This window comes from Carex rostrata, chromosome 17 (assembly GCF_964058835.1).
Source record: "Carex rostrata chromosome 17, lpCarRost1.2, whole genome shotgun sequence".
Classification (NCBI taxonomy): domain Eukaryota; kingdom Viridiplantae; phylum Streptophyta; class Magnoliopsida; order Poales; family Cyperaceae; genus Carex; species Carex rostrata.
Window position 1 is genome coordinate 475,004 of NC_135934.1, and position 27,469 is coordinate 502,472.

The following is a 27,469-nucleotide window of genomic DNA, read 5'->3' on the forward strand; positions in this document are numbered from 1 at the left end:
AGATATATGTATTTGTAAAATATCTCAATTTTTTTTACCATCTTATATCTCAATTTGAAAGCATCTCTAATTATGATGCTAGCACCTGCCAAATGAAATGCAGAATATAATTGCATAATTGATATCATTTTAAAATACTCCGCATTAGAGCACGAGGGGGTTATTGGTTTAGAAAAGCAAAAAAAAAGAAAAACAACATTTTGATATGAATAGTGTATTCATATGAAAATGTTTTACGTAAACACAATAGTTAGCCAAAACATTAGCAAAAGAGAAAAATAATCGTTTGGTTGGTAAACCGACAGCCTTGAAAGCATGATCTCAACAGCTTATTAGAAAGATGGGATGAAACACCTACATACATGATACAATTATTGCTGATAGCACACCCCTACAATCTATTATTTTGAGGAACAATTTATTTACTATTTGTTATGCTAAACTGAACATTTTATTTATGTATATCTGCATACAATTCAAAGACGCTCCATAAAGCTATCAAAATTGCTATGAAATAAACTAAAACATGACGTTTAGTGAGACAAATTAATTGTAAACTAATGATTAAATTTCTTCACTTTCAAAATTTTAGAAACAAAATCGGATATCATAGATGTCGGAAAGGGGCACACCAGGATAGAATTGTAGGGTTCTAAATTTGTTGTTATTCTCGTGCATGAAATTACTATTCTTGTTTTTTTTTTTCGAATCCAGTCGTTAAATTATTTTGAGATACATGCACAAGAAAGTTATGAAAAAAATTGTCCCGAGATACCTTTGTTACTAAAAAAAGTTCCGAATTATAAGTATTTCTTGAGAATTCTACCTGGAATGATTTTTGAGAAGCGCGATACAGAAAATGGACAGTCAACCTGCTCATGCAAAAGTAATAAAATTTGAGAATTAAATGAGAGCTTTCCCATTTATCAAAATTCTGATGCTGGAGAAGGAGAAGTGCTCTTTAATTTGTGTGAAATGAAATCCAATGAGTTAGGTGAAATGTCCATGTTATCCACGACGAATGATGTAATTATTCTTTTCAACATATTCAATAATCAATACTATATCTAAAAAATAATTCCATTTTCCCCGCTTGGACCTTCTTTCCTGTTTTGTCTAAACCCCCCATTTAAAACACCTGATGTGAAAATAAATTAAAACATACCCAAGATTTTTTTTTTAACAAATTCGTCCTTCCAACTTTGTTCCGGAAATAAATATTATTTAAAGTAATTTTTTTTTTTTGCAATGATAATATCTATAAGAAAATCTTATAATTAAGTAAATTTTGAACATAATTTTTTTTTCAGAATTATAAAATCATATATAATAATAATAAAAAAAAAACAATTAACCGTATGAAATTCGCTACAGAGAAACAAACATATATTCTCTTTTACTGCAAAAAAAAAAAAAAAAAAAAGAGTTCTTCGGCCATAATAAACAAAGAGAGAACAAAAACGGATGGATGAAAATATTGATAATATGATACAAGTAAAAAAAGCTTGAAACTTAACATTTTTTTAGACTATAAATTCTTTAAAATGCTTAATTTACACACAACATATATATCATCGTCGATTATTCCAAAAGAAATATTTATTAAAATATTTTAAATTTTAAAATAAATAATTTCGACTAAAAATTATTTTGCATCTAAAAAAATTTGGGCACAATTAAATACTTCTTTAAAAATATTGCGAAAGTAGTATTAATGTGAGATGTATTATCGATTAAAAAATAAAAAAATAAAAAATATAAATAATGTATATATATACATATATATCAAGTGCCTGTCAATAAAATCTCACAGAACTGTGTCAACTAGAGATTTGTTATATCTGATTATTGTTTAGTGTTTACAGTTGACACTAAAATAAAAATTAACACTGGGTAATTATTTGTAAACGAGTGACGAAGCCACTTCGCCACCGACAGCTCCACCTAGAAACGCAAGTTCTGACCGACGATACCCTCCTCTAGTAACCGGGGATAGCCAGTTGAATAATGTTGACAGGTTGTGTCCAGCCGGTAGAGCAAAAGAGATGTTGACGCCTGAACGGAACAAAATTGACAGATAACGTGTAGTTTTCGGTGACCGGGTAGAACCGGTAACGTGGCGATAATTAAATAGTATTAGCTGAGCTATTATTTTCAGCATCGCATAAAAAAGACGAAAAGGCGAGTAGAGAAGAGAGACTCACTGGAGCTGGAGTGGGGCGAGAGAAAAGTAGAGATAAACAGAGAGAGAGAGAGAGAGAGAGAGAGAGAGAGAGATGCTATGAAATCTCTACACTAATCGTCTCAGTTCAAAGATCTCTACTTACCTCCCTCTCTCCTTCGATCTAGAGAGAGAGAGAACAGAGTGACACCAACAGTGTGCGCTTCAGGTAAAGAGAGATGGCGGCCAATGCGGGTATGGTCGCTGGATCGCGCAATCGGAACGAATTCGTGATGATTAGACATGAAGGAGAAGGAGCGGTGAGTTATTTTGTTTGATTTTCTTTAATGAACTGTCCATCTCCTTTGACCGTGTGTGGATCTGTTGGTGAGTGAATGCTAGTTGTAATTGGTGCAAAATTTGGGATTTCCACTTGGATCTGTGTGATTTCAGACGGATTATATCTTCTTATCTATGAATTTTAAGAAATTTTGCAGTCTTACACTTTTCCCTTTCTGACTAAGCAAGCAACAATTTTGTTTTTCTGTGAATGATGTACGTTAATCAAAACAATGACACTGTTTAGTTGCTAGCAGTGGTATTTGGACTGACTTTTTTTTTTTTTTTTTGCTTAAACAGTAGATCTGGTATAACTAAAAAGACCCAATTACCGCCCAGTTGTTGATATTTTTATTGCTTCCGGTCCATCCCCCAAATCTGATCTTCATCTGCGATCAAGATCAGAGATCTAAGAAGATATTTCCATTCAATTTTCGTACTAACTCCAATTGTATACTAATGCAGCCGAAACAGGCAAAGAATGTTAACAGCCAGGTGTGTCAGATATGTGGCGACACAGTTGGGCTCACACCAAGTGGTGATTTGTTTGTTGCTTGCAATGAGTGTGCCTTCCCAGTTTGCCGACCTTGTTATGAATATGAGCGCAAGGACGGCAACCAGTCCTGCCCACAGTGCAAGACCCGTTACAAAAGACACAAAGGTACTTTAAAAGATTGTATGATTTCTTGCTGATGCTGATACAGGTACAACTGGTTTGGCCATGATTACCTTCACTTATGCTCAAAATGATTATTTATGCACACAAAAACTACAAAAACCTTAAAAGGTCTTGGTTCATTGACAACCATTACATTCGGTGCTGCATTTTTTTAAGACTTGTAGTTGATGTCAGGCATATATTTTATACATGACATGTACTAATAAACATTAATATTTGCTCTATTGTGTTAGTTCAACCTTCATCATGTTTGATAGATGATCCTTACACCAATAAACATTATTCTGTTATTTAGTGGAAGGCGGCATTTCTATGGGTATAATATTAATATGCATTTATTTGCTGGTTTACAGGGAGCCCAAGAGTGGATGGAGATGAAGACGAGGAAGATGTGGATGACATCGACAATGAATTTAACTATAGACAAGGAGCGGGAAAAACTTTGAACCAACAATGGCAGCCTGGTGATGCTGACCTCTCCTCTTCCTCGAGGCACGATGCCCACCGTATACCCCGCCTGACTAGTGGCCAGCAGGTACTCAACAAACTTCTATCTTGTCAATGTATTTTTTAATGTATATTTTATTTTCTCCTTTTCTGTTTAGAGGTCTGCTCAGCTCTAGACTTGTTCATGCTGATAAGGTTTCTTCTGAAAGGGAAAAAAACAACAAAATTGGACTAATGAGCTAATTTAATTGTATGTGTTCTAGATCTCTGGAGAAATCCCTGATGCTTCACCAGACCGTCACTCTATCAGGAGTCAGTCATCGAGCTATGTGGACCCCAGCATGCCAGGTATTACTCATCAAGTATTGTTGCTTCAGCAAGGACACATGCTATCTTCAGATAGTGGCCGCACTTACTCTATCAAGACTAAATTGGGACATACTCTATTTAACATGAATCCAAGAAAGAGAGTTAAAAAAAAATGAAATATTGGTTTGAGCCATCCTTGGCAAAAAAATGAATTAATCTTATATGTTGATTGGTTGGTTGCAGTTCCTGTGAGAATAGTTGACCCTTCAAAGGACCTGAACTCATACGGGCTGACAAGTGTAGACTGGAAAGAGAGAGTGGAAAGCTGGAAAATGAAACAAGATAAGAGCATGATGCAGATGACCAACAAGTATTCTGCTGCTGCAGAAGGCAGAGCTGGAGGCGATATGGAGGGCACTGGCTCTAATGGTGAAGATCTTCAAATGTACGTTATTTTTATTTTAAACCCCTCGACATTGTAGTGATATAAGAGCCTAGCCAAAAGACATTTTTTTATTGAATTTATGACAGGACATTCTAATTTAGCCTCGATAACCATTGATTCATCAATCCTTTATCCGTCACGGAAGGCTAGAAATCAAAGAATTATGAAGATAAACAAACAAAACAAAAGACAGACTAAATAAGAAAAATAAAATAAAAAGGAGAAAATTGTGGTAGATAGCTTAAAAGACAATGCTGCAATAAATGTTTTATGTTCATTCTGATTCATTTCTCTTTTTAATTTTATTCTTGTGGTTGAACAGGGCTGATGATGCACGCCTACCTCTGAGCCGCATTATCCCTCTCCCTTCCAACCAACTCACTCTATACCGAATTGTTATTGTTCTTCGTTTCATTATCCTGTGCTTCTTCTTCCAGTACCGTATCACTCATCCTGTACCTGATGCCTATGGCCTGTGGCTGACGTCTGTCATTTGTGAGATCTGGTTTGCCTTGTCTTGGCTCCTTGATCAGTTCCCCAAGTGGCACCCAATCAATCGTGAAACCTATATTGACCGGCTTGCACTCAGGTCTGCTGTCTTTCTCCTTTACTGTACATGTTTTTTTTTCCCAAACAACACTAAACACGTCTGTGCTACTGACCTCGGATTATTATTATTATTTTGTTGTGTCTGCACTAATAGCTAGTTAAAATCAAGATTAATCAAGCAACAAATGACAGTACGGTCCCTGTATTACCATGACTGAATTGCATCATGACCAGCCTTTGTAAACTGGAATCCCAAGACTTCAGTCTTCTTGTTGGCTTGATTTTAGTTTATTTCAGACTTGTTGTTAGCAAATAAAAGATAAAGACATAAGTAGCATTATTTTTGAAAATACAATGATATTTCAAAAATATTTGGCAAACCTTGATCTATAGCTTGGCTTTCTTTATATAATTGTTATTTGTGTTGACAAGGAATACTCTTTATTCAGGTATGATAGGGATGGGGAACCATCACAACTTGCTCCAATTGATGTGTTTGTTAGTACGGTGGACCCATTGAAGGAGCCTCCTCTTATCACAGCCAACACTGTGCTCTCTATTCTATCTGTCGATTACCCTGTTGACAAGGTCTCGTGCTATGTCTCTGACGATGGTTCTGCCATGCTGACCTTTGAATCCCTATCTGAGACTGCCGAGTTTGCTAGGAAGTGGGTCCCTTTCTGCAAAAAGCACAGCATTGAGCCCCGGGCTCCTGAGTTTTACTTTGCCCAGAAAATTGACTACCTAAAGGATAAGATTCAACCTTCCTTTGTTAAAGAGAGGCGTGCTATGAAGGTAAGCTGATTTCTAATTATAATTAATAATGATTTGAATCAAACTACCCTTTTCATAAGGATTATTAACCTTTCTTTTTCAATCTCAGAGAGAGTATGAAGAGTTTAAGATCAGAATTAATGCACTTGTGGCCAAGGCTCAGAAGATTCCAGAAGAGGGCTGGACCATGTCTGATGGCACCCCATGGCCTGGGAATAACCCAAGGGACCACCCTGGCATGATCCAGGTACTGTGTATATGCTCTTTATTCTTATTATAATTGGTGTTACTGTTTTCGTGTTTAACATCATCATATTTGAAATTACAGGTCTTTTTGGGGCACAGTGGTGGACTAGATACTGAAGGTAATGAGCTACCTAGGCTTGTATATGTTTCTCGTGAAAAGAGACCTGGTTTCCAGCACCACAAGAAGGCCGGTGCCATGAATGCTTTGGTCAGTAGTCTCTACCTGTTCATATGCATTTTAAATGTTCTAACTAGCATAGTTTTTTTTCTTATGTTTTTAATTCTTTTGTCTTAATGTTTCTGATTGGCAGATTAGGGTGTCTGCTGTGCTGACAAATGGTGCTTACCTACTGAATGTGGATTGTGATCATTACTTCAACAGCAGCAAAGCTCTTAAGGAGGCAATGTGTTTCATGATGGACCCCGCCTATGGAAGGAAGACCTGCTACGTCCAATTTCCCCAGAGATTTGATGGCATTGATTTGCACGATCGATATGCCAATCGCAACATCGTCTTTTTTGATGTAATTATTCTTAGCTAGTATTATGGGCTTTCTGGGTAATTTGATGATATTGATTAAAGCCTGTTTCTAACTAGAAAGTTGAGGTGGGATGAATGGTCTCATGACCTTAATATATATAAAGCTAATAGACTATGTGGGGTTGACATTTTAAACATGGGCGAGCTTTATTGTATTCTACCAAGTTTTTTAATTGGGTTTGAATTTGTAATCTTATGCAGATTAACATGAAAGGTCTAGATGGAATTCAGGGCCCACAGTATGTGGGAACTGGGTGCTGCTTTAATCGACAAGCACTCTATGGGTACGACCCAGTCCTGACTGAGGCCGATTTGGAGCCTAACATAGTGTTCAAGAGCTGCTGTGGTGGGAGAAAGAAGAAGAACCGTGACAAGGCTTATATTGACAATAAAAATCGTGCGATGAAGCGTACTGAATCTAGTGTACCTATCTTTAACATGGAAGATATGGAGGAAGGTGTTGATGGTATGTGCCTAATTACTTTTATGTTATAACTACATCCAAACAATATTTGTTGCACCATACTAATATTTCATGTTATGTGATTATGTTTACTTAGGTTATGAGGATGAGAGGTCGTTGCTTATGTCTCAGAGAAGTTTGGAGAAGCGATTCGGCCAATCTCCAATTTTTATTGCATCCACCTTTATGGTACAAGGCGGAATTCCTCCTTCCACCAACCCTGCTTCTCTTCTGAAAGAAGCCATCCATGTCATTAGTTGTGGATACGAAGACAAAACCGAGTGGGGAAAAGAGGTTAGTACATAAGAAAATCAGTTATCAACATTTGGTTCTTATACATGATTTGCTTCATGAGCAAGGTCTCTGGTTTAAATCCAGGATGGCCATCCCTTTCCCTTTTACTTACCACCAGTTCATTTTTATAGATTGGATGGATTTACGGGTCGGTCACTGAGGATATTCTTACTGGGTTTAAGATGCATACAAGAGGATGGATCTCAGTTTACTGCATGCCAACGCGTCCTGCATTCAAGGGTTCAGCTCCCATCAATCTTTCTGACCGTCTCAACCAGGTGCTTCGGTGGGCCCTTGGGTCAGTTGAAATTTTGCTGAGTCGTCATTGTCCCATCTGGTACGGCTACAAAGGTGGAAGGTTGAAGCTACTGGAGAGGCTTGCTTACATCAACACTATTGTTTATCCGATTACTTCCCTCCCTCTTATTGCATACTGTGTTCTTCCTGCTATTTGTCTTCTCACTGGAAAATTTATTATTCCTGAGGTAAGTATATTGCAATTTTGTTCCTTCTTTGTTCTGTTATATTTAGTTCTTGCATTTAAACATGCACTGTGCCTTATGAACTGCAAGTTTCTAAAGCTCTCAGCAACTAGCTTTCCCTGCAGAAAAAGAAATAAAAAGAGTGGTGCATTTTAAAGTAAACCTCAAGTGAATAAAAATTAGGCTAAGAAGCCAAGAAAAAAAAAGAAGAGCCAATTTATTCAAGCACCTGCTGATTGTAAACTCATCTTAAGATCTTAAAAGAGAATGCCACAATTATTATCAATAATTTATACTCTAAATCTAATGCTCACTCCATAATGTTGCAGATTAGTAACTATGCTGGCATGTGGTTTATTCTCCTCTTCGTCTCTATCTTTGCCACTGGTCTCCTTGAGCTGAGGTGGAGTGGTGTCGGCATTGAGGACTGGTGGAGAAATGAGCAATTCTGGGTCATTGGTGGTACCTCTGCCCATCTCTTCGCCGTCTTTCAGGGTCTCCTGAAGGTCCTTGCCGGTATTGACACCAACTTCACTGTCACTTCCAAGGCCTCTGATGAGGATGGTGACTTTGCTGAGCTCTATGTCTTCAAGTGGACAAGTCTCCTCATCCCCCCCACCACTGTCCTTGTGATCAACTTGGTTGGTATTGTTGCTGGTGTGTCCTATGCCATTAACAGTGGATACCAGTCATGGGGCCCACTGTTCGGAAAGCTGTTCTTCTCCATTTGGGTCATTCTGCATCTGTACCCATTCCTGAAGGGTCTCCTGGGTCGTCAAAACAGGACACCCACCATTGTTATTGTCTGGGCAATTCTTCTGGCATCAATTTTCTCACTTCTTTGGGTGCGGATCGACCCGTTCACCACCCCGAGCCAGAAGGCGGCTGCAATGGGACAATGTGGTGTCAATTGCTGATCGGTAGGTCCCACGTCTGTGAGGTGGAAAAAAAAAATAGAAAGGTTGTCTATGTTCTCTGTGTAAATAGGAGAGGACTTGGAAGCCTTGAAGCCATGAGAATTAGAGATTCGTTGTTTCTATTGTTTTGTTTTTTGGAAATTAGAGGTTGGGTGGTTTAAGTTATATTGTTTCTTTACTGTTGTCTGGACTTGTACTATTTTGTGAAGGAGATTTTTTATTATTTTTCTTTAACATATATATGATGTATTTATTGAGAATACTATACCAATTATTGCATTCTCTTGTTGTTTATATAAATGTTTTGGTTCTCTTAATCTGTCATATAGAATACTTAATGTGTCGTCTGTATGGTAGATGTTCAGCTTCTCTCCAGTAGTATGAAAATCATTTGATCAACAAATCACATCGAAATTCTGATAAATTAATTAAATATATTATTCAGTGACAGTTAATTCCGATCTTTATTCAAATATGCCCTCGATTAAATAAATAAAAATTCAAATATGCCCTCGATTTTTCAAAAATCTAAGTACCCCAACCGTTGCATTGTGTGGTGGTTGTCTTCTGAAGTGGACCGCCACATAGTGTGGAGTTACTAGCAATTTTTTGTTTTTAGAGATTGTTTAGTATATATAAAATGAATGTTATACATATTTTAATAATATTTAATATGTATATAGCTCAAGATTAAGGAATTCACCAATCAAAGTAATATATATCAACCCCTTGTTGGATAAAGACTTAAGATCAAGAGAATAAAAAGAAAAGAGAGGCAAGAAATCTTAATTAGTATAACTTATCAATCTAGCGCTGAATAAAGATAATTCTATATATGTTCTGTAATTTGTTAGCCGATTTGAGCACTAATTTTATAACTTAGAAGGATTATCTACCTAATTACTTTTTTCTTTTGAAATAGTGTGACATTGCTACTCCTTGGCATAATGAAGGTATTTTTTTTTTCTATTGAAATAAATTTGATAACATATTGGTTATTTATGAGAAAATTCAATTGCAATTTGAGACACTAAACGATGTATTTTTGTAATTCTAAGTGCGCGGGTCATTTTGTAAGGTAGTTTACCTTCACAATTCATATCTCATCCTCCAAAGCTTTTAGAAAAGTGGTCGAACGCTCAAAACGGAGTTTCCTACAAGTTATGGTCTGTCAAAGTTTGGTCAAAGTTGAAACCACTACAAAAAGTGCCTCCTCTGTTAGTGGTTAGGATACGCTAGAGATTGTGATCACTCATGTTCTATCGTGTTGACTACTAGTGGTGATCAAACCGTTATTAGAGCCCTTTTTTTACTGTTATTAGTGTGTTGTTATGTAGTAGTGTGAATACGTCTTATCAATTCAAAAAAAATTTAAAAATGTTTAAGAAGCATTATCTGCTGAATAAGAGTATATTTTCTTAGTACATGGGTTCTATACAATATTTAAGATTCAGCTATTTACAAAATAAAAAATAAGAGTATACAATGTGGCGGTCCACTTCAGAAGACAATCGCCACACAATGTGGCGGTTGGGGCATTTTTTAAATTTTTTAAAAATTGAGGGCGTATTTGAAATTTTTTATTTAATTAAGGGTATTATAAAAAAATCAGCAATTAATTAAGAATTGAATTTGTGTTTGGAGGAACGACGGGGAGGTGAAGAATAGAAGGGAATGGAATGGAATAGAAAGGAAGATTAATGCATTTAATTTTTTTTTTGCATTTGGATGATTAATGAGGAAAAATAAATTTATCTTTCATTTTCTCTTATTTCTTGTTTGATTGATTAAAATTTAGAAGATTAATGAGAAATTCGGTGGTTGTTGTAAGATTGTAATAAAAAACTTGTATGAGAATTATATAGAAAAGATATATGTTAGACATTTGTGTTATTTTTTTTAAAATATTTGCAACAAAATTTCTTTCTATTCGTTACATCTCAATTTGAAAGGGAAGCCGATTCTACTAATTATAATGATACAAGGTTAAACCTTTCACCCTTCACCTCTAACATAATTTTGTCAACCAAATACAATTCGATGGATTTTTTTTTTTTTTTTCTTTCCATTCCCTCCCTAATTCCTCTACTCTCCATCCAAATAAGGTGTTAGTCAACTCGGAGCACAGTGTGCGTCCAAAAATCACTAAAAATTACATGAGTCGAATAAGATTTGTGTGTGTGTGTGTGTGTGTGTGTAGAAAAGCTTTTCTTTTTTCCAATTAATAGCCATTGAACAGAACAAGATCCAAGTATAACGTGGATTTAAGTATATAAAAATAATGGAACAGGGAACCAATTGGATCCGAATTGAACTTTAACTTCACTCGTGTGCAAGAAATATATCTTTAGGTGCTATTTGTTTAAATCAATTGGTGATACAATTCGCATTTAAATATCACCAATATCGGTGAACTTGTTCAGAATAGAAATTTGAATGTCTATAGACTAACATGGAGGCAGGTGATAGAGAAATATTAATTGGGTTGATTATGTCCGTCAACAAACTTTGCAACTCCACCTAATTTGAATGTCTATAGACTAACATGGAGGCAGGTAGTACAGAAATATTAATTGGGTTCCATGCATCATCGTCACAGACTCACTAAGCAGGTTCCTTGCCAACGCGTTCCATGCATCATGTCTCAGCATGTATTTCTACAGGCACTGAGAATACCCAACCCAAGGGTGTAATCAAGCATCTAGATAAAATGCGTAGAGATTTCCTTTGGAAAGGATTCACCACAAGAAAATTTCAACAACCACTGATGAAACAACAGTAAGAACCACTAGTTGAAAGGTTCTTAATTACATATTTCAGAAACAAAATTTAATTCAAAATAAATATTAACACAGCACAATGAATTTTCAACAAAGTTTACCCCTCATTTTACGATGCAACAAGCCACTCACAAGTAAATTTAATTCAATCTCTTCACTCAGGCGCAATGGATCTGAGGCTCCTCACTGACACACACAGCTTTCGGTAAGAACTCACAACTTGCTGGCTGTTGTTGCTGCTGCTGCTTAGTAACAAAGTTCACCCTCTTGCAAACACTAGCCATTGGCTCACCAATCACAAGCGGTATTACCGGAATGTTGTCACAGTTGCATATCTCAATCATGAAACCATCAGGGTCATGGAAGAATAGCTGGTCAACATAAATGCCGCTTTCTTCAACACGGTATTTCACATGTGGTATTTCCATCTCCTTAAGCCGCTTCTCAACAAGATACATACTCTCACACTGTATAAATGTAAGAAATGAAAGCAATGAGTATGTTAAATGATTGCCATGTGATTTGAAACTGATCAAGTCAACTCTCTCAATAAGCAGATCATTTATTTTTATTTATAAAGAATAATAAAAGGAATCGGACCTCCAGCTTGTAGTTAGTCCACAAGTAATTTATTTATTGGAATAGAAAAGCAAAGGCGGTGACCAACCAATTAAATATTGTTTGTCTTTGTTGTTATCTGATTTAATAACTAATTTTAAAAGGTTTTTCCCAATGGTCAGAGGCATAATCTTCTGCCACCCTCTCTCTGTTCTTTTATCCTCTGATTAGGTCAATAGATACTGAGATAGAAGAGATGGAATGTTTCACGCCATTTTTTTTTTTTATTTGTTTCACAGTGTGGTAAACAATCTATATCGACACTATCATAAATAGAAAAAATTGTACTTTAGCAGATTAGGAAAATGAAGGGCCTACTCTTTCCTACTGTGAAGGATGTAGCTAATTCAATGTAGTTTGGAGTTCTGATATGATCTTTCCAATAATTAATGTAGGTTAAAATTTTGGCATATAATCAGAGCACATTAAGAAAGAATTGAAATATTCTCGTTTTTACCTGAAAAGAAATATGATTGTCTTTAGGATTTATCTCTCTCTTTTTTGGCAAATTCTCAGGGTCGTTCGATTTTAAGAGGTGAATCCCTATCCCGTAGTTGAATAACCTGTAATTTATCAAGATAAAAACAATGTTTGTCTCCAATACAAAAATGTGAGTGCTCAATTAGGTATTCTCATTAACAGTTCTCAGGCCACCTTGACAGACTTGGCTTTTCCTTTCTCCCTTCATGGCTTATTATTTTCTTTCTTTTTTGGATAAATAACCATGTGGAAATTTACTCTGAATGTATGCAATTTTTGATTTAGTACCTATGTTTTTGTTGGTGAACTGAGTGGTTTTGTACATGAAGTATGGAAAAATAATAAATAAAGTTTATCCGTCTACAGTTGTAGAAATGTCAATATATCTATCAAAATGCAAGGCCAAATTGTTTTAGTAATGCTTTCCTGTGAAATAACAACTCGGAGTAAATATATTCAAACAACCAAACAATCACCAGTGCCGCAAACATTCCGTTTTATATCTGTTTATTCATTTAGGTGTAGCATGATTCTCTCTATATATATTACCATTCCTTTTCAAGTACTGTGTTAAACCATTCTCCTAAAAGTTAAATCTTGTTTTCCTTGGCTATAACTCTAATGGGGCTTTGTGATTTGAATGCAATTGTTAGCTGTATTTGCAATTTGTTTCAATGTGCTTATATATAGGTTTTGTATAGATCAATGACGATAACTTTAAATTTTTGTAGAAGATAAAATATAAAGTAAGGAGAACAACATACCAAGCCCCATCGAAATCAAAGGAGCGGGGGCGCCTAACTGGTAAGAAGCCAAGAACATTCTGGTAAAAATCAAGCGACTTCTCCACTGATCGGCATATGACCGAGATGTGGTTGAGCGAAGTCAAAGGCAAGGCACCATTGTGGTTGTTACTCTCCATTGTAGAATTTATATTTTCTACTTTATTTTGCTATCCTGTGTAGGCAAGTAATGCCAAGAAAAGGGATCAGGATTAGGCTCTGAACAGAGGAACAGGAGGTTTCTTATTAGAGAACTGATCAAGGTTATGGATAAAAAGGTATCAGAGGAAAGCTTTAAATAGATGAATAGAGGTACTTTGTAATTAGTTAAGTGTGGGGCCAAGTGTTGGGCCCTACCTCAAGGGGTGTTGACATGGGGTTAGAATCCTCAGCTGCACTGGATCTCTTTCAGAGTTTCAGTGTGTTCCCTGCCATTGAATGTTTACAAAGAAGATTTTGTTAGATGGAACGATCTCAAGACCACATCACGCTAACTATTAGATTCACAGTGCAAAATTTCCAGCACTATATTACTACCTATTTAATTAGAGGTAATTCACATTATTAACCGATTTTTTTTGTTACCATCTTCTAAAAATTAATAAACATAATTGACACTGGTTAAAAAAAAAAAATCTACCACCCAGGATTGCGCAGCTAACAGATGTGTCCCTGGTATGTATATAAAAGCCGGGAAGCTCAAGCAGAAGATCTAGTTGCTAGCACCGGTTTTCTTCGGCCATGACCGGAGAAGGTATGGCTATCTCCGCGATTGTTTTGTAACTTTTGTTCTCTTCGCTTGAAGGACTTGTCTCCGTGTTTCTTTTTCATTTAAGTGCTTAATTAAATTAAATTTCAAACTACAATTGGTACTTTGAGTACCAACTCATCTCGCTCATCTTGAGATCTGCTTTTTTAGGAGAGCCTTGTTAGAGAATCATAAAGGTCAAACAATTACGTTTTATTTAGATATCAAACAATTACATCTCATCTAGAGGTCAAACACTTACACTCCGGAGAAGGAGAAACAGCTCCTCACCTTAACCTAAGGACCGTCCTATGTCAAAGATACTCAAAACATAAATTATAAGTGCGGAACATAATACCTGATTTCATGTCGTTTGTCATGAAATAACCAAAGTCTTGTAGAGCAAGCCGTCTCCGTGAGCACGAGACAAGTCTTCAATGACAAGAAGTCCTTCTCGCTTTTTGTCGTCGGGTCGAGGAATAAGTCTTTCAAGACAGCAAGGTGTGGTCCTTGAGAAATCATCTCCATATTTTCTAATGGATTTCTCTTCTCTATTCTTTGATGATGGAAGAAAAAGAGAAGACACAAAACTGTATTTTTCTTAAGAGAAAAATATATGTTCAATTTCTGTGTTTTTCTTAGTTACCTTGTATCTTGGGGACCAATCCTTACATATAATAACCTTTATGGTTATCTGCCAAATTGAAAAAGGTATTTTGTGCTGTGCATCAAAAGTTGTGCGACTGCATCAATATCCGTGTGGACAGCACAATCCTCCATAAAGACAGATTTCTGACCTCTGAAAATGTACTTTTCTGAATTGCAAATTTCTAAATCAGTCCATCAATGATTTGATCTTTGTCTAAATTATTCTACACATTTATGAACCACATCCTAATGAATATATTAATTGTCTATTACCTTATTTGATCACTTTAATTGACAATCATATATGACAGTAAACAATCCATAATTAGATTACATATATGCTCAATGTTAACAATAAATCCAACAAACCCCTCTTGAAAATAGGTATAAAAAAATATGGTATTATCTTATACTGTTATCATACAGAACAATCAGAGATTTAATGAGATCCTTTTCTCAATTTGTCTTTTTTAAATCTTCCTCAAAGTTCAAATTATGAGCACTAAGTTGAAAATGTAAAATGATGTTTAGAGTATGCACTTATTTGTGATTAAGTTTTTGCTTCTGAACTTGGCAGCCGGAGCACTTGACAGACTGGATCGTACAGGATGCAACGTTATGGAGAAGGTTCTGTTATGAAGACTCGGCTGGGAGTCTTGCAAGTTTTTAATTTAGTTGATATTTCTTTATTTTTTAAACAAATGCAAGTGGTGGGCTGATTAGATGGATGTAATTTATTCTTGTACAATCTCAGTAGCCTCTACTGAGTTTTGTTTTTTTCTTTTAAAAAATAAGTTTTTGCTTCTGACAACTTTTTTTTTTTTTTTTGCTTTTGCAATAAGTTGAATTCCAATTTCAATTTCATAAAAATGAATCCTTAAGTTGTCAGTAGTACAGTACAGTGCATCCTTAAGTTGTTACTTCCAATTTCATAAAAAAAAAAAAAAAAAAATTAAAACTGTACCTTCAGTTTTTCTGACTATAATTCCAAGCAAGGTAGCTCACCTAGTATACTTATCTAAATCCCATTAATTTCATCAACCCTAGATTATAGTTTGACTAAAATATTAAAATATTGGTGTTTAGGTTTGATATTATTGTGAAAATGATAGCATACTGGTATGGGAATTGGTGTATAGGTTTGATTATTTGTGAAAATGATAGTATGTTAACTCTAATTATGATATGATTGTAATGACTATTGGTGTCATATTTTGGAAACATTGGCGTTTAGGTTTGATTATATTGGTGTTCCCTTCCCTGCCATTGAATTTTTTTTCTTATTTCTCTTTGTTTTTTTTTTTTGGAAACATAGGTGTTTAGGTTTGATTATAGTGAACTATGGGTTCACACTTTACGGATTACTTTTCTTCTCTCCTCCTTGTGGAAAAGATTCATAACATGGCACATGGAAAATTCTAATCTACAATATAACAAACAAGTGCTTTGGAATCTTGACGACATGCAAACATGTGAAAAAAGGGGCATAACTTGAAAACAATCTGCTACAAATTAAGAGGACTTTGGTAATATCTTTGAAGACGCGCATTTTAGTTTGGTAATTTCTTGGAACTTATTTTGCTTTTCTTTGAGAGAATTGCTAATTAATAATAGTACGTCGTTGCAGAATCAAAGGCGCATGACAAAGAGAAAATTGTCGCCTAGCCTTCCGTTGAAGAGATATATATACATGTGATCGATATCGATAGGAATCTCATGCATGTGCAGCTGAAAGCTTTAATTTGTCTTGCAAGTAACAATTTTTTTGCATTCCGCAACACATAATCATCTGTATATCAAGCGTGAACCATGTGTAGATTTATTTTATTTAACTACGTTCAAATTTATTTTATCAAACGTGATTATTTACAAACTTGCTCTGTCAATTAAGTGTCAAACATGTACATATTTATTTCCCAAGCTTGTTTTTTATGGTCGGTGGCAATTGCCCACCAACAACTATATTGATTAAAAACAAATGTATTTACAAAGTTATTTCCCAAGCTTGAATCTAGTACACATTTCATTTCCTAAATATCAAAAGGCAAACACTACGTAGGATATTATATTTACAAATATTAACCAAATTTGTGTGTATTCCACAAATACTCAGACTTAAAATCGAATCACAATAAATGGAAGAGGTCATTTCAAAATTCAAAATTAATATGCTATATATATTTACAAATAATGATTGCATGAGAAGTGTCATGTTTTATATTACCATGTTATTGTTTGTGGTATGTTTAAATTACTTAATTTCCTTATCTTTGCTATGGCAAAATAAACATCTTTAAGAAACTTCACTAAAATTTGTTGTAGACAATATTTCAAGTAGAGAGAAAAGCCATGATTCATGTTATATATTCCATTCTAAAATTCTATGTAGAGAAGCTATATACCACGTACTTCTCTCTTATGGCCGAAAATACAATTCTAAATGACTTAATTTCCTTATCTCAATGCACATTCTTAATTATGTTAATCATATATATCTGGACCCTAGCTTACTAATTAAGGACATCAGCATAGCAATTTATTTCTTTGGATTAAGAAATAACAATATTAATTAAAGTTTGAGAGGTTGTAGAACCTTTTCCATCCGACCGATCATAGTGTTAATCCTTGGCCCTTGGAACCATTCATTAATTAAAGTTTTCAGTAGAAACAATATTATAATATATAAAGTGCTCCTAATTTTAACATTTGTGAAAGGATCGTGGAACTTTAAAGTGCTCCTAATTATGAAAGAAAATAGTTCTATCGCACGTACCATTGGTTTATTGGTAGAGGAAGAAAATAGTTTTATCCAATGGATCATTATATTGGTACAGTGAACCCGCGGGCTATTATTAATTAAACGATCAGATTAGTTTAATTATAATTATTTTTGACTGGGAACTGGGAAGAGATATATGTTATTCGGCGGCCGCATGGCATGGGAATTAATATTGGGAGAGCAGCAAAGGTTTTTTTTTTGGTAAAAGTGGAAATATTCCATCAGTTTCATTGCGAAACTACAAAGTTCATACAAAATTAGTGCAAAGCATCGAATATAGATCCAACTAGTGGAACCTCAACCACTAGGAACTACCATCCACAAAACACAAAACAGAAGAACATACCCTAAGATACAAAATGATCATAAGAGCAAAAAATCACAAGAAAATCCACTAAATGTTACTAATAGCACTAATATCACTCAGAAGGAACGATCCTTCGAAACCACGAGAAGGGTCCACGTCTGAATCCAATCGAGGACTGGATCGGTCCTGTGAGTCCGGGTCTGGTAGAACTATCATAGTACTTATCTGAGGCAAAGAAGAAACATCAAAAAACAAAATTAATGATAACTTGAAATAAGAATTATCTAAACGCGCTTTACACCAATAATAGAAGATGTCATAGCAATAATAGAAGATGTCACATAACTAATAGATGGTACTTGGGTATTTTGGAAACAAATTTTATTTCCAGTTAACCAAACAATCCACAAAGTAGCGGCCCTAATCAATTCAACCAATAATGCATCCTTTAATGGTATCCAATACTCAAAATTCCATAGGTCAGATACATGCGTGCAATTATAAACAAAATTATTATGATTTCCAATCCAAGACTACAAAGTAGAAATAAAAGGACAAGTAACAAATAAATGATCTACAGTCTCCGGGGCACCACAAAATACACAATCTACATTGCCTTGCCAACCTCTAGTTAGTCAATTGCATTTAGTAAGAATTTTATCCTGCCGAAGCAACCAAACAAAAACTTTGATCTTAAGAGGAATCTTTGCTTTCCATATATTATTAAAAATATTATTAGGAATACCCCTACATGATAACCATTTATAAAGAGATTTAACAGTAAAAGAACCCGTAGAAGTCCATCTCTAGTAAACTCTATCTGGCTGATTTGGATTTAAAGAGTGATAGGGGAAGAGCCCCAATAGTTGATTCCATTCTAAAAGGATAATCCCCGTTAATTGCCTATTAAATTGTAAACTAAATGGAAAATTAGAGAACACGACAGATACAGTAATAGATGGATTAGATGCAGCTCGAAAGAGATTAGGGAATACACAATATAAAGAGCAATTACCATGCCATCTGTCTAACCAAAAGGAAGTATCACTACCATTACCTACAATCCTATTAATGCCCAAATTAAATATTTCAGTAAGATCCAAAATACCACTCCAAAACGAAGAAAATCTAGTAGAAGCAAAACCAGTAGAATCATATTTAGCAATTAGAAGGGATTTCCATTTACCTGTTACCGTTGGATCCTTAAATCTAAACCACCATTTAGCTAACAAAGCAATATTCATAAAATTGAGATCTAATACACCTAAGCCCCCATGTTTTTTGGAGAGCAGCAAAGGTAATTAATTAATGTCCAACTTGCTGGCAAGTTGATTTTATTTATATATAAAATGAAAGATAACTTGCTGGCAATGTATATCCTAGCTACTAGCTATAGCTATATATTAATATATAGTTCAATGAGTTTAACCATTGTTGCAATTAAGTTTAATTTAATTCAAAGGGTTTGATAATTAATTGCACGTAAATTACTATTTGGTGTACCTTGAATCATATATATATGGATAACCTTGGCTGATGTGGATGATCTTGATGATGACAAGGCAGCATGTTGATAACATGTGCATGATTTCTTAGTTGCAAACTTGCAGTATGAATAATTAATATATGTTTTAATATTGTATTAAATAATATAATATGCGGACCACAGCTGGCTAGCGAGCGACTAGCGTGTTTTATATATCAACTTCCCATCTATGCGAAGTGTTTTGCACGAGTTGGCACCCATTCAATTAATTCAATATCTCCATTCTTATATTATGCACGTAGTTGTCCTGATCCGTCAACGGCTGAAATTGGAAGATGAATTTTTGAATTGAATATTAGCTCTCCGATTACATAATTTATCTTCTTTTGATCAAATACATCTATTATATGTGTAGAAGTCTAAATTTAGTTAAAAACATACTCGCCACACAGACCGTTACATAGTTTGTCACAATTAAAATTGAATGAATATCTAGCGATTTGTTTCCTTATTTCTTTTTAGAACTATCTCTGATTCTAGCAATTAAATTATTTCCTTATTTCTCTATTTTCTTCGTTTCATTATTATCTTCCTTTATAGTTTTGACAATAAAAATAGAAACAATTATATATTTCCGATTTTAGGGCTTCTGTATCTTTGTGAAGGATGTTGATATTGACACTAAAATAATTGTTATCAGCACAGCACAATTCAAAGAATCTAATTAATAGACAACTTGACCCTCATCAATTTTCCTTATTTCAATTTATTATACTTCTTTAATTAGCAAATTTTTCATAATCTTTTGAAAAAAGAAACAACTCAATGTATGTATAGTAAGAAAATTTAAACTTTGTCAGCATTTGTTTTCAGAGAAAATTTCATACTTGTATTTCGTTTTAGAATATTCTCTCATAAATTTAGTAATTATAAACTCAAAGTATCAGCTATAATACAAATTAAAGATTACTTTGTTTTTTTTCTTTAATTTTCTTGAAATTAAATGAAAAGAAATTATAAACAAAATATTTTGTTATTTGATTAAGAAAAACTTCTGTTTTTCCGGATGGCTTAATTTGTTTTTTTTTATCTAAGTCAATTGTCTTGTTGTTGATTTTTTAAAATATATGCTTAATGCAATTAAAGATTACTTTTGTTTTTTTTCTTTAATTTTCTTGAAATTAAATGAAAAGAAATTATAAACAAAATATTTTGTTATTTGATTAAGAAAAACTTCTGTTTTTCCGGATGGCTTAATTTGTTTCTTTTATCTAAGGCAATTGTCTTGTTGTTGATTTTTTTTTTAAATATATGCTTAATGCATTATTTTGATGTTTGTAATGGCCATATATAATGAACTTGTAAATAAAAAAATATGTTTATCATGATATATATATAGAGAGAGAGGCTATCATGCTTTGGGAAGTAAAGATGATGTTTTACTTTCCGTTCATATCTTCATATTTAAAGTTCAAACAGTCGATTCAAATTTCTTAGCATGATCTTCATATTGATATGTGCTTGAAGACCAAATTCTATATTTTTTGGAAATATTCTATATGTTAATAGAAATTTTATATGATTTTGTATTTTTAATTAACTTTAATCGTGATCGCTGATAACAATTTGATGATGTGATGATTCTTTATTTTTAAGTACCAATGATATCAAATAATAGCTCGGTTCGAATCTAATATCAAATATCGTCCAATTATATAATAAGTCTTCTTTTGATAAAATGCATTTGTTTTATGTATAGAAGTTTAAATTTAGTTAAAAACATGCTCACCACATGTGCTGCCACACAATACGTTACAATTAAAATTGAACAAACTTTGAAATTTAGTGATATATTTATCTGTTTCCTTATTTCTTTGTTTTCATATTTCTCCTCTTCAATTGAGAAGACTTCACCTTTCACCTTCCATTTTCTTATTTCTTTGTTTTCCTTACTTCTTCTTTATTTCTATACGGATCACAAGGAAAATCATTTTTTTTTATTTCCATATTTCTTTTCTTTATTTCTATACATATTGTTGTGGGCAATTTAGAATATATTTCCAATGTAGAATATATCAATGTGTGTGTATATATTCTAAATCGGAAACAAAGAAGAATATAAATTGGAACTTGTGTGTAAATATATATTTCTTTTATAATATTTGTGTGTGTACATATATCCTATACATACACACGATAACACTTTTTATTTATGTTTTTTGATATCATATTATATGTCAATATTGAATTTATCTTTCAATCGTAGCCATTGGCGGATCGGACACCCAAAACAACGTGCTTAATAATAGAATGGAGATATATTTATGTCCTCTTTACAAAGAATTAACTGATCTACTAGGGACATTAATTGTACAAAATATTTGTTTCCTGCATGGGATTACCTGGAAATTAATATTGCAAAATCATTAAGGAAAGATGATCAAATATTGAGGAGGCGGCAACTGAAGGGCAAATTTGTCTATCAAATTAAAAATTTAAATAATATTGTGTCATTAACAATTTATGTTGTGCTGATGTCATTACCCATTAGTGAATAGATGAATAGTAGATCTTGTGCTGATAAAAAATAATCATATATTTCCAATCTAGAGAGAAAATGAAAAATATTTAAAAATTTCATGTAGAGAAATGATATGTAGAGAAATTTTCATGAATAATATATTTGTAGAGAAAATCCTGATTTGAATTATTTAATCATATCTTTCCGAATTTTATTTCTTTACAGATCATTTCTCCTCTAAATCGTTTAATGACATGTCTTGCTTGTTGAGAAAATTAGATATTAAATCGCAATGATAATTCAAGATTTTTTTTCATGTTATATTTGATCCAATTTTTTTCCATTTGTTATTTTTTCTTTTATTGTAATTTATTATTTGAATTTATCTTTTTTCATTTGTGTTTTTTATATTCCTTTAAATATATTTTTTCTTAATTTTGTGTAAATGTCAAACAAAAAAGTATTTTCATATTCTATTCAATTTTATAATATGTCTCCGTTGCAACGCACGGGTATGATACTAGTTGTTCCCTATATATGTTGACTTAATGATCTTACATACTTTTTTTTTTCCTTTAAAAGGACAATAGCAGGCAGTTTATCTATCAAAAATATATATTAAAATAATATAAATGAAATAAATGTCAGGTTGGGCTTTCAAATTTTTTTTTTTTCAAAATTATATATAAGGCAGTCTTGTTCCTTCTCTTTAATATAATTTGATTTACCTTTCTGAATTGAGATTGTTCCGTATAGTCATGAATCATGATGTTAGAGGAGGCTAGCTAGGAACCTTAAAATTGAGATTGAACAGAGAAAGAAATAATTAGTGTAATGTAATTTTATTTTATAAATAGGACTAATATATAATATTAATTCTTCTTCAAAAAAAAAAAATATATATATATATATATATATTTTAATTTATATATAGGTGAGAGCTTAGCCCCCATTGGAAAATGCTCTCTAGCTAGCTAGCTAGCTCCTTCACCTGATCATGCATGGTAGATCGATGTTTTGAATCACATGACAGGAGGTGGCCATGGAGATCATCGATGCGCGCAGGACGAAACTACATGCATGCATGTGATAGGCTGGCACTTGCAATTGCCAACCCTGACTTAAATATATATATATATATATATATATAGGTTATAAAAATATATATTTTTCATTTCTATAATTTTCTCATAACAAATCATAAAACTATACTTAACTTTAAATATTTACAAAATTATGCTTTTCATTCTTAAATTTTGTCTCATGATGGATCTTAAATTGTAATATTAGGTCTGTAAATATATTTTTGTGGCACTAATTGGATTGGATTGGATTGGATTGGATTGGAGACAATTAATAATCCGGTTCAAATTTCTATGACACCCTGTTCTGTTTGGATGGTATCCTTTCTATTTCTCTCTCATTTTTTTTTTATTAATTTCTATGAATTAGAAAATTCTCAAGTTTGTAAGCGAAAGGGGCCTACTCGATCATAAATGCATATCTTTTCCTTAAATCAAGCTTGTTTCCTGGAGTCCTGGACCCACAAAATACAAAATATTAAGTTAGCCAGAGATCCCTTTTGGAAAGGCCCAAAATACCGAAATCAAAAGATTTCTAGATTTTGCAAACGTTCCAGATTCTACACAGATTTGGTACGAGGAATAACACTTCTAGAATAAATCAATTTTAAACATTGTAAAATTATGAATAAGAACAAAATTAGCAATTTAAATAAGGTATTTTCAATTTTCAATTTTATAATATAAATAGTAAAGTGAGTTTGCAATGTTCTGTACACAGGTCATACATATATACCCACTTAGGGTTAATTTCCATTATGATTAGTTCTCTATACATAAATCATGGAATTTTTTTAGAAACCATAAATAAGAAAAAAGAATTTACTAAACCAATTTGATTGCTTTGGTTTTTACAAAAACTATAAGAACCGAGATGTCATTTCAGTCCGAAGTTTTTTTTTTTTTTTCCAGACCGAATTATCATTTTTGTCCGAGCCGTTTTCACATATTTCGAAAAAATAATGTAGTTGTTGATGTAAAACTTGTGAAAACACGTCGGGCTAAAATGACAATTCGATATGAGAAAAAAAAATCTCTTCAGATCGAAATAGCATCTCAGTTCTTATAATTTTTGTAAAAATCAAAGTAATCAAGTTGATTTGGTAATTTTTTTTATGGTTTCTAAAAAAATTCAAAATCATGAATGTAATGGAATATGAGAAGAGAAATGTGATGTAATGCCTACAAACTTGTTTGAAAAGAGAGAGAGAGAGAGAGAGAGAGATAGGGGTGTCAATAGCACCTTTTTAGTCGTTTATCCGACCCGTTTCGTATTTGATAAGGCGGGTATGGGTAAGGTTTTTTTTTCGTTAGCTTATCGGGTATGGGTAAGAAAAAAAATTTGTTAACCAAATGGGTAAGGGTATGAATAATAACTATTTCGTACCCATTACCCTATAGGATAATTATAAAATTTAAATATATATATTCAATTCAATTTTCAAACCCCTAAATATATATATATTCAATTCAATTTTATAAAAAACAATTTAGTTGGAATTGATTGCATATTTATTTTTATTTTTTATTAAAAATACAATTACATATATGTGAAATTAATGAGTTTTTGATGTTTAATTTGTAAAATATAATAAAACTAATAATTATATTAGTAATATCCGTTATTACTCGCTACCGTTTCGTTACCCTATAATATTAACGAGTAAGGGTAGGGTAGGATAAAATCAATTTTTAATGAGTATGGGTAAAGTCAATTTTAATAGGTATGGATATGAAAATGCCTCCACCCGGCCGGTACCGTACCCATTGACACCCCTAGAGAGAGACATTGCATCAGTGACCAGCTTTCTCTTTGAGAAAAAAAATCTCCCGTTATTCCTTGAGAATAGCAGGAACCTGTTATTCCGATCCAAACTGTTCAAACTTTTTTATGGGCGAATCTCAACGAAGACCAACAGTTGGGATCGGTAATAACAGTTCTGCTTTCTATTTATTTGTACATTAATTGCTATATGTCAAGTTGTCAACCCATGATTGAATTTAACAAGGAGTAGTCACAACTGAGCTGACAGCCTGGGGTGATTTTATCGCTAGCATAAACTTTTGTGTTAAAAAACATAAATTTAGAAACTAACAAATTTGAGTTCAAATTGGAAAATTTTGGGAAAAAATCCTTCTATGTATAGTTCTCTGGCCGTAGCTTTAACCTCTGTTCTGTTCTAATCTTTTGTTATACATGGCCGGACTTCCAAAATTATTGAGGGCTGAGAAACTTTTTTTATATACTTGTTATACCCTTATATATATATATTGTCTTTCTTTTTTTCTTTAAGACAAAGCAATGCATTAATACTATATATATATATAAATGCAAGTAAAATACCAAAATAAAATAAACTTCGAAGTTGATTGTTCCATGACCTGCTGTCTCATAATATTTCAACTTTTAAGCAACCACCAAAACAACAAAAACAAGCACTAGTACGAACAGAAAATTTGAAAGAATCTTAATTAAATAGTTCACAAACAAAATTACATTCAAAATAAATATTCACGCAAAATGAATTTCAACAAAATTTACCCTTCATTTTACAATGCTACATGTTACTCAGAAGCAAATTTAATTAAATCTCTTGACTCAGGCACAATGGATCTGAGGCTCCTCACTGACAAACACCTGCTGAGTTTTGACAAAGTTGGCCGTCTTGCAAACCCTAGCCACCGGGTCACCAATGACAAGCGGTATTACCGGAATGTTGTCACAGTTGCATATCTCAATCATGAAGCCATCAGGGTCATGGAAGAATAGTTGGTCGACAAATATGCCGCTTTCTTCAACAAGACATTTGACATACGGTATGTCCATCTCCTTTAGCCGCTTCTCAACAAAATACATACTCTCACACTGTATAAATTTGGGAAATCAAAGAAATGAGTGATTAATTGAGAGTACTTTACTTTCTATTTTTTAAGGCACTATGCATGTTAAATGATTGCCATATATGTATCTAATTCAATGTATCTAATTAATTACCTGAAAAGACATATGATTATCTTTAGGATTTATCTCTCTCTTTTTTGGCAATTGGTCCGGGTCGTTCGATTTTAAGAGGTGAATCCCGACCCCGTAGTTGAATAACCTGTCATTTATCAAGATCAAAACAATATAATTAATTAATGTTAGTTTCTAATACATATATAATTAATGTGAGTGCCCAATTATTAGGTATTATATATAAAAGGAATTCTCAACGTACCAAGCCCCATCGAAATGAAGGGAGCCGGGGCGCATAACTTGTATGAAGCCAAGAACATTCTTGTAAAAGTCAAGGGACTTCTCCACGGATCGGCATAAGACTGAGATGTGGTTGAGCGATTTCAAAGGCAATGGCAATGGCAATGGCAATGGCAATGCACCATTGTTGTTGCCACTCTCCATAGTAAATTAAGCAGATCGAGAGGAGAAATTAATGATCGATATATATATATATATATATATATATGTTATATATGTCAAAGGGATCGATAAGGATTAATTAGCCTTCAAAAGTACTTGAAGAGGAATGAGAGCTAGCTAGCTAGGTTCCTTATCAGAGGAAGTTGAGATCAAGTGAAGGCTTTAAATAGAGGAAGTTGAGGTGCTAGCTGGGTCCTACCTTAAGGGGTGTTGACTGTTGACATATATATATAGCATCCTCAATGGCACTGGATCTCTTTCAGATTTTATTTCAGTTTCTCACCCTCGCATTTAATTTTTAAAACGAATTTGATCGCACGATCGATCTCAAGACAACACGTTCAAACTTTCACATCAAACTAACTATATATATATTACATTCACCCGAACTTGTACTAAATTTTGTTTACTATCACCCTCATATTAATTTAGTAGTATAGTGCATATATATGTTTATTTCTTTGTTTGTTTTTTTTAATTTTATGACCCTTACATGGAAGTTAATTTTCTAAATCCATAATAAGCAAGTGCTTTGGAAACTTGGAGACAATGTGCAAACATGTCAAAAACGTGCAAAACGTGAAACCAATCTGTTATATATATATATAAATTAGAGGAGTTTGGTAATATCTTTCAAGAACGCGCATTTTAGATTGGTAAATTATATCTTGGAACTTATTTGATTTTCTTTCAGAGAATTGTTTACAGTCGTTCGTGGAAAAATTATTATCATTTTGCCGAAATTGAAGGTGCAAATAGAGAAAAAAAAATGTGCCTTTCTTTTTAAAATTAAAAAAAAAACTCTGGTTGTCAAGTATTAAAAAAAAAATGTGGCTTTCATTTGAAGAGATCTGCATGCGGTAGGAATCTCATGTGTCCGAAATGTTTAATTATAGCATAAAAAAAAAAACAAATCATTATAGTTTTGGAGACATTTGAGAATTATTCAAGCTGCAAACTCATTCTGCGGACTCAAATACTGGAGTCCGCACAGCCAATCTGCAGTTCCAACTTTTTTTTTCCCTTTTTTAAGAGAAATTTATTTATTAACTAAAAGACAAACAAAATCTTGCACAGAGTGATTGATTGGACCAAAACGAGGGATGATTGCACAGAGTGTTTTTTTTCTGTCTTTTAGTTTATAAATCAAAAGATTGATGTATGAACTCTGCAC

General features: G+C 33.3%; 2 protein-coding genes across 3 annotated transcripts; one reads left to right on the top strand and one right to left on the bottom strand.

Annotated features, from left to right (window-relative positions):
• Positions 1-1,977: 1,977 nt before the first annotated feature.
• On the top strand, positions 1,978-8,946 carry LOC144568770 (putative cellulose synthase A catalytic subunit 1 [UDP-forming]). Its single transcript, XM_078319154.1, has 14 exons — positions 1,978-2,481; positions 2,966-3,161; positions 3,533-3,714; positions 3,890-3,974; positions 4,179-4,380; positions 4,703-4,969; positions 5,379-5,724; positions 5,813-5,950; positions 6,032-6,157; positions 6,261-6,473; positions 6,692-6,956; positions 7,051-7,247; positions 7,379-7,732; positions 8,059-8,946. Exons 1-14 carry the CDS (start codon positions 2,401-2,403, stop codon positions 8,644-8,646), a joined length of 3,240 nt encoding a protein of 1,079 aa, XP_078175280.1. The 5' UTR covers positions 1,978-2,400; the 3' UTR covers positions 8,647-8,946.
• A 2,503-nt stretch (positions 8,947-11,449) lies between these two features.
• On the bottom strand, positions 11,450-26,321 carry LOC144568772 (glyoxylase I 4-like). 2 transcript variants are annotated; one of them, XM_078319157.1, is made up of 4 exons: positions 26,096-26,321; positions 25,873-25,978; positions 25,516-25,743; positions 11,450-11,665 (listed from the first exon to the last, which is right to left on the bottom strand). In XM_078319157.1, the coding sequence occupies exons 1-4, from the start codon at positions 26,275-26,277 to the stop codon at positions 11,585-11,587; spliced, it is 597 nt and encodes a 198-aa protein (XP_078175283.1). In that variant the 5' UTR covers positions 26,278-26,321; the 3' UTR covers positions 11,450-11,584. The 2 variants fall into 2 exon arrangements, with proteins under 2 accessions (XP_078175283.1, XP_078175284.1); XM_078319158.1 differs by lacking the exons at positions 25,516-25,743; positions 25,873-25,978; positions 26,096-26,321 and adding exons at positions 12,502-12,607; positions 13,289-13,574 and having other exon boundaries at positions 11,485-11,893.
• Positions 26,322-27,469: the final 1,148 nt, after the last annotated feature.